Below are 8158 nucleotides of genomic sequence, written 5' to 3' on the forward strand. Positions count from 1 at the left end.
ACACACACACCCACCCACCCACCCACCCTGTGCCTTTATGCCATCTTTGTTATCCTCCCTGGGCCCAATCCAATGCCAACTAAAAGTCAGTGGCACTGTTCCCAAGGATTTCAGTAGTGCTCTTGATTGGGCCTTAAGCTTTTAAATGCAGTGTAATGACAACAGAGCAGAGCAGAGAACTTCAATCCTCCAACCATGTCTAAACAATCCAGAGCAGTGCCAGCCTCTTTGAACTCCAGAAGGCTTAAGAAGTACCAAATCAATAGCCTTGAAGAATCAAGTACAGAACATGCACACTGCCCTCACATGTCCCCAGGAATATCCCGGCAGGACCAACTCCGATGACAAAAAGGTAGTGATGCAGTCCCTGTGCCCATTCAGTCCTTGACTAAATTGTAGGCAATCAATGCTAAGTCAGTGCTACCTGCAAGCCTGGACTGGTTGTTGAGGTAGCTACTTCGTCAGTCCAGTTCCTGGACATGGGACTTAATCCAATCTACTTTGGCCAATATATAAACTAGATGCAATTAAAGAACCACCTTCTATGAAGCTGCTGTGAACCAGCTGCCATCTCCTCAAGAGAGGATCTGGAACCAACTTCCAGAAGTGGTGCTGGCTCCTACCCTGGGGGTCTTTAAGAGGAGGCTAGATAGACATCTTGCCGGGTCGTTTGACCCCAGTGCTCTTTCCTGCCATGGCAGGGGGTCGGACTTGATGATCTGCTCGGGTCCCCTCTGACCCTACCTACTATGAAACCTCTTCCTCTCTCATCTCTTCCATCCATCTTGTACCATGTTATTTTAAGTAAGACCAGCAGTGCTGTGGTAGATGTGTGGGGGATGGATTAATGTCTGAATGTGAAGTACCATTATCCTAACTTAACTTAGCACATAGTGGTTAAAAGCAGGAGATCTAAAAAGACACCTGGATGTGGTCTTTAATTAATACAACCTCTAAAAGTTTTTTCTCCCCTCCATATTTGAACCAATAAATGGGTTTCTCTATGTCCCACCCTGTTGACTAACTGAAGCATTGGGCATAGGCATCTCACCATGTCATTAAATGTCTTCTCCTGTTGCATAATCCACCCCCCACAGCATGGGTCCTTTAACCCTGTATGTCCTACTCCCTGCAGAAGCACTAAGGACCAGGTTGAAGTGCCTCCCCACTCCCAGGTTTGTTCTGCCCAGACTGGACTCTAAGAGATGCAAAGGTGAATGGGCTGCACAAAGCAAACTCTTCCTACCTTCTGTGCCAAGGTGGGCTTTGGCTTAGCTTGGTTACTCAGCTAAAGCTGAAGCAGGCAGACCTTGCTGCATCCCCTTGGGTCATGCTGTAGAGCAGTGGTCTCCCACCTCTTTATGGTGAAGATCACTTTTTGTAAGTAAGTAAAGGGCAACCCAGGCTCTGACCCCATTAACCTAACCGGGCCTGGGCGGCAGGGGGCTTGGCTCAGCCCAGCCATGTGCGTCCTGCCACTCCTGATCACGGAGCCTCTGACAGACTGAGATCAACTGTCAGAGGCTCCACAATTGACCAGTCAATCAAGATCAACTGGTTGGTGACCACTGCTCTAGAGGGATGGACTTGGATCTGGGGGCGGGGGGCAACCTACAGGGAAGGCAGCTTCAGTTTTTAACTAGACCATTTTGACGCCAATGGGGCTGTGGATAAGCTTGAGAGGGTGCAGATTAGGGGCCTGGAGGATAGGCCCTGCAAGGAGAGACTCTGGGAACTAGGCTTGTTCATTCTGAATAAGAGGAGGCTGGGAGGTGGCTTGATAGCTGCCTACACATGTCAGGGGGGTGCACCAAGATCTGGGGGAGCAGCTCTTCAGGAAGGCACCATTTGGGAGGACGAGGTCCAGTGGACACAAACTAACAGAAGGAAGGTTTAGGCTGGACAGGGAAGAACTTCTCTGTAAGGGTAACTAGAACCTGGAACACACTGCTGGCAGAGGTGGTGTGGTTGTCGTCCTTGGAGGTGTTCAAGAGGAGGCTGGATAAGCACTTTGTTGAGCTCTGTAACCTCCTGCCTATAGCAGGGGATGAGACTCAATGATCTTGCAGGTCCCTTCCGGTCCACTGATTCTGTGATTGTCTGCCGTTTCCAGACTGCACCAGGGAACATTGTGGTGAGGCACAGTACACTTAGTCTGGGTACCCCAAATCCTGAAAATGCCAGGATGGAGCAGCCCTGGCAGCTCAGCAGAACTGCCTGTCTTGGGCGTGGTGACTGACATGTCTGCCACCATGTGAAAGCAGCAGTTTCCTGTCTGGCCCAGGATTTAGCATGGATTTAGCACTGTCTGGAGGTGGTTGAGACATGCCCTTACTGGATTTGAGAAGGTGGTGGTGTTGCCTTTTAAAGCAGTGGGTGGGAGAGCAGGAAGGCAACACTTCCCATACTCCTGAGCCTCCCCGATTGGCTCAGCTCCACCCTAACTTTTGTGGGGAGAGGTGATATTTTTGTTTTCAATTGGCTTGTAACCACTGGTTTTAAGGCTCCCTGCTAGAGGAGCAGTGTGCTAATGGGGATGTGGAGCCTTTCTGTGCTAGGTGATGCATAGAAGCATCCAGCCTAGGTTGGTGTCTGGGTTCTCCTGCCCATCAGTAATTTGCGGTTGTGTTTCCATTCTTAATGGACACTTCAGTGGTGGCCCCCCTGTTGTCTGAGTGTAGTCCCGGGAAAGAAATGTGTGAGAGCCTCAGTTACTAAGACGCCTGGCTTGAGATTAAGACCAGGTCTATAAAGATGCCAAATGTCCACCATTCCCAGTAAAGTGATCTGGAGTTGCAGGTACTTAACGCCTATTTTAAAATCAAGATGCATGTCAGCATTCGGGGATCCAAATAATCATACCCCCCAAAGTAGCAGTAGGGAAAGTGGCCTTAAATTCTTTACCTTAGTTGTTTCCTTAGGATGAAAGATGCAATTTCTATTCCCATAGAGGAGTTGTTGAGGGTTAGTTTAACAATTGGGAAACGATAAGTATTTTCATTAATGGCAGTGGCTTGCTCCAGGCTTGTTACTATGGAGTGCACCAACTAAAAATTTCCATTGAAAAAAAATTTCTGGGTAGATCTAGCCTTGCCAAGTAAGCAGGGGCAGCTAAGCTGCCTTCAGTGAAGAGGCACCTTCTCATGCTCTGTGCTTGGCTCATAAAGATGGTGCTATGGAAAAAGTGAAAGGAGTATTTTCTCCAGTTTTCCAATGTAAATGAGGTCAATGGACCAGTAGCTTTTGAGAAACAAGAATGACCCAAAAAGGGGAGAATTTGAGAAGTGTGATTTATAGCATGACACATTGAAGTTAATATCAAGACTTGGCATTTCTGAACCCCCTTAACAAATGTCTTAGCAGACAGTAAGAGTCTTGCAAGTAGAGCTGGTTTAGACCTTTCTGTCCATGGTTTTTGTGACAGAAATGCAGCCTGCTGAAATTTTGTCGTGGGAAAACTTTGTTCTTTTTTTCCGCCACAACTTTCTCCCTTTCCTCATGTTCCCAGGCAGGAAAATGGAAACACAAGATTTCTTGTTGGTTAAGATTTTCATTTTCTTGACCAAAACTTATCTCATGATGAGTGTCTCTTGAACCATGCAGAATAGTCTGCCCTGGGAGCCCAAACCTCTGGCAGGAAGCACCCCAGCTAGAAGTCCTACAAAACTTCTCAGACAGGTGTAGGTTTTGAAGCAATGCAAAGACTTTTATGCCCGAGGGCAGGGGGAGAGAAATTGTTTTGGAACTTTTTTCATTTTGCTAAAAGCTTTGTTAACCCAAGAGAGAGTCTGGGATATCAATGTCAAGCTTCACTTGGACCTTCCTGTAAATGTATGTGGGGTGGAAATTGAGCCTGAGCGACCTTACAGCAGGACCTGTGGTGGTGTTCACTAAATGGAGTGTAACCATATCTGCGTCCAGTCTGTATGGATTGGCACTGTGGGTTGACTAAATCTATAGTGAAGAGGGTGAGAACATGCCACACACTAGAACAGCCATAACTTTATGCAAATACAGGAAGGAAATCTTCTTGCTGATCTAAGGCAAATTGGCCAATGCCCTGAAAAAATGAGATTTTTACATCTGGGTTAAGCTGCATAATCCCAGATGTTGCTAATGGTTGTAAAATTAACCAGCCAGGCTCTGCTGTTGTCTTGCAGTGACTTCTTCCAGTACAAGTGACTGCACACCCCAGGAGATTTTTCCTTTCTCCGGTTCTCAGTCTACAAGCCTTGAGTTCTATGGACTGTTTTGTTTTGTTTTTTTTTTCTATATCTTTGCTGCCTTTCTTGTTTTAGGTGAAGCTGGTGCAGATATCATTCGTGTCTCAAAAGAAGCTCGGAAGAGGTTCCTGGGCCCACTACATCCCTCCTTCAATTTGGTGAAAACCATCCGGAGCTGTATGTACAAGACCTTGCCAGAGAACGCGCATGTGACATCCACAGGACGCTTGGGCATCTCGCTGACAAGAGTGTCTGATGGCGCGAATGTTATACTGTCAGAGTTTCATAGTAAAGAAGAGCTTATCCAGGTGAAAAAAATTTAGCTGGCAAAGGGGGAGGGAGGCGGAACAGCTGCAACTTTTCTAGCATGGCCCAGAAATTATTAATGGTCTTGGTTTGGCCTCATCTTCACTCCCATACTGTAGAAGATAACCCTAACCCTGGTGCCAAATAGGCTACATATCTTACTGAGTGGGAGGCTACGGGTGGCTGAGATGCTATGAACAGACTTCTTTTTTTTTTTTTTTTTCTTAAGGTCTTGGTTTAGTTCTTGCCAAAGGACTTTCCATTTCTAATATTGAATGCTCTCCCCCTCTTTTTCACAGGCCTGTGTTTGCAGTACTTTTATTCCTGTGTATTGTGGTCTGATCCCTCCAAGCCTACGTGGAGTGGTAAGTTGACCTCCTAACTTTTTTTTTCCTTGGGTAGCACTGTGCGCCAAAGTGAGGAACCTAAACAAAGACACTTGTGCTGAATCATACCCACAGTCCAGTGTTTTTATCTGGAAGTGTCCAGTGAGATGGCTAAGGAAGCAGTGTAAGAAACACCGAAATGAATGAATAATTGATGGAATCACTTGTCTGGAAGGCAAACTGCTTCTTAACCCCATCAGTGATTTGGCTGGTGTCTTCTGAAGCATGAAAGCTTTGGTTGTTTGTATACATACTATATTTAACCTACCAATAGCTGACTGAAAAACCTTCTACAGAATCTTTTTTTTTTTTTCCAACAGAAAACTAAGTTGCCAGCAAAACAAACTTTGTTCTTTCCTTGCAAGCATTCAAGTTTCTGTTGGAGATCTAAAAAAACCAAATTTTCCTCTGAAAAAAATTTTATTTGCTAAAAATTAAATGTTGTTTACATACAGATATCTTGGTTTGGTGGCTTTCTGTTTTTCATTCAAAGTTGACTCTCTTTTTCCTCAGGGGAGAGAGGGGGGGGGGGGGGGAAAAAAAAAAAAAAAAAAAAAAAAAAACCTTGAAAGATTTCATAAGCTCTCCAAGGACTTCTTGCTTAGCACAGCCACCTGATGCCTTAAATAAGGCCTCTAAAAACCCTGCAACATGCCACAGGTTAAAAAAATAAATAAATGAAGCACTCACTACCAGTTCCCTGCTGCAAAAAGGCAGAAAAGTTTAAAATGTTATAGACAAGAAATTCACTCAGTGTGAATAAATGCAAAGCAATTCACATTTTGGGGAACCATTTGACTTCTGCAGATTAAAATGGGTTTCAAATCAATGGCAACTAATCAAGGGAGAAACCTGGTCACAGGGACAAATGTTCCATGCAGACCTCTGCTTGGAATACAGCAGCAGCCAGGTTGGGTTTTTTTGGTGTGTTGTTTTTATTTTGTTGCCATGGGCTCTTCCCTCCCCCCCCTTATTATTAAAGATTCTTTGGAAAAGTGACTGCCTATGAACTTAGGGGACTGGACTTGATGTTTGGGATGCTCTTCTGCCATTGTACTAGCCATTCACTGCTTGGTTAGATCTTTCTCTGAAGTCCTTCAGTTCCTGTCTCCCCCCCTCTAGATTTAACTCACCCAATGAACTTCACCATCTGCAATTCCCCACTCCCCAACCTTTCCCCTCTCCCACTTTTCCAAGCCATTTAAAAAATGGTCTTGAACACCAGCTCTAATGGTAGTGACTTCTGGAACACTCCTTGGTCACCTCTTTCCATCTTTGAACAATGACAGGTTATCTCTACTCCACATTTTCAGTCTTTCAGCCAGCAGCAAATCCACACCAGTACTTTGCATTTTTCTCATGGCTACATGTGTTCCCTTAATATGTCCTTGTCACGAGATTACTTTGTCAAGAGATTTTTATTAAAAACTATGCAAGCTGTCTACTGTTTTTTGTTTTACCCATTATGGGGGTCTGCTCAAAGAATCCTATTAGATTGCAAAGCTGAGGTGGGTTTGCTCTGAAATGTAGCTGGGCTACCCAGTCTTTTAGATGGTCATGTTCCTTGGGTGCTTTTATAATTCCCCCTTATCTCTTTGATGTATGTTACTTCTTGCTACTGAAGGAAGGTATTTGCTAGGTATCCTCTCTTTGTAGTAAATGGTTGCTAAAGGAGAAAAGTAATGGCTCAATTGAAATGCCCTGAAATCTCATTGGAGGTCTTGGGTTTGTACCGTCAGGAGCTGGCAGCTTGTTCTGTTATCACTGTTAAGTGATTGGGCTTAATTCTGTCCAACACAAACATTTCTGTTTTGGTGCTTCATCTAGCTAAGAAGAGTAGGGATTTGCCTAATCCTCTGGGCTAGAGACCTCCTAGGAAAATATGGGGTACTGATAATGTTTATTCCTTTTACTCCATGGTGATTCTGTAGGAGAATCCGGTGGCTTACCTCTGATTGACAGGGACATTTTTAATGCTTGTTCTTGCTTGTCTGTTCCTCCATATATTTCTCCTTACACTTCACCTGCTGTAGTTTATTGACTCTACTGGAGCTAGGGGCCTGTTTGACATGGCTGTGATCGTTCCTGACATGGATGGCTCTGTAATTTGAAAATTCAGTGCTTACGAGGTCCAGCCTAGTTAGCAATGGAAGGAGTTGTTAAACTTTAATTGACAGTAATTAAATCAGATGAATTACCTTAAGATGTGACTTGAGCTGCCTTGCTGATGTCCCTGGGGAAGCCCTTGCAGAACTATCCCATTAACTTATGCATATGCACACTTTTTCTCGTCTCCTGCAACATGCACTTTTCCACCCCAAAATCAGACACCCCCCCCCCCCTTCCCGACCAGGCATGCACTTTTCCACCCCAAAATCAGACACCCCCCCCCCCTTCAAGTACATGTATTAAGTGAAGAAGCTGTGTTTTTCTGACTGAGACAGGAGTAGCCTGCTTCATGGTGCTGAATAGACAATGGCTTATTGTTTTTTCTCTCCAGAAATCTTAATGATCTCCCCTTTTTTTTTTTAAATGGTCTTAATGTTCTGCTAATCAAGCTCAATTTTTTTCTTCGAGCAGTTTTGCTGTCTGCTAGGTGGCTATTGCTGGTTTTTTATCTTCCAATTTTAGTCCTGGAGACTCTTTAGTGCTCTCTCAAATCGCAGATCCACCCATAGAGACTAGTGTTTAACAGCAGCTAGGGTCTGCCTTTAGTTAAGCAGGAAAGGGAGGGTGAGTCAGGTGAAGATTAGGCTCTGTCCCTGGCTTATGCAGCTGTAACTCTGGCTTTCAAAAACAAGGTGCATATTATATTTGTGGGGCATGTCATGTGAAGAAAATATGGTCGGTCTGTCTGTCTCTAGTGCTGTTTAAAAGAAAGTCTGAAGAAGACAACATCGCTTTTTAATGATGGTGCGGGGCTCTCCCTTCTTTGCTTGGAGGAGAATATTGTCTGGGCAGATGAGACTTCCCTGAGGAGAAAGCATGGTCAAGCGTGAGAGGTTGGAAGAAAGCCTATTGTTCTGTAAATACTTTACTTTACAGAGGATAGGAGGTGAATCAACATGGTCTTGCACAAGTGAGCCTAGATGGTCTGCTGCAGTAGAGTGCTAGTGGTGAGTAGCTGGGATGGGCTGAGGAAGGATCTGTACTGTAAAGTGCTGGAGCAGTTTGTGGTTTTTCTAGAGCTCCTCTTCCCACCTTCCAGATATGAGGTGAGTGGCAATGACTTATGGCACTCTT

The 8158-nt window shown here is 44.8% G+C and overlaps 1 protein-coding gene across 1 annotated transcript in view; it reads left to right on the forward strand.

The window, feature by feature from the left end:
* PNPLA2 (patatin like phospholipase domain containing 2) overlaps positions 1–8158 on the forward strand; it is a 57440-nt gene that overhangs the window by 24888 nt on the left and 24394 nt on the right. The window contains exons 2-3 of the mRNA XM_006028604.3: positions 4299–4531; positions 4829–4894. Of these exons, the coding sequence (XP_006028666.1) occupies positions 4299–4531; positions 4829–4894 (299 nt within the window). The remainder of the gene's footprint in view (positions 1–4298; positions 4532–4828; positions 4895–8158) is intronic.

This window comes from Alligator sinensis, unplaced genomic scaffold (genome assembly GCF_000455745.1).
Source record: "Alligator sinensis unplaced genomic scaffold, ASM45574v1 scaffold950_1, whole genome shotgun sequence".
Classification (NCBI taxonomy): domain Eukaryota; kingdom Metazoa; phylum Chordata; order Crocodylia; family Alligatoridae; genus Alligator; species Alligator sinensis.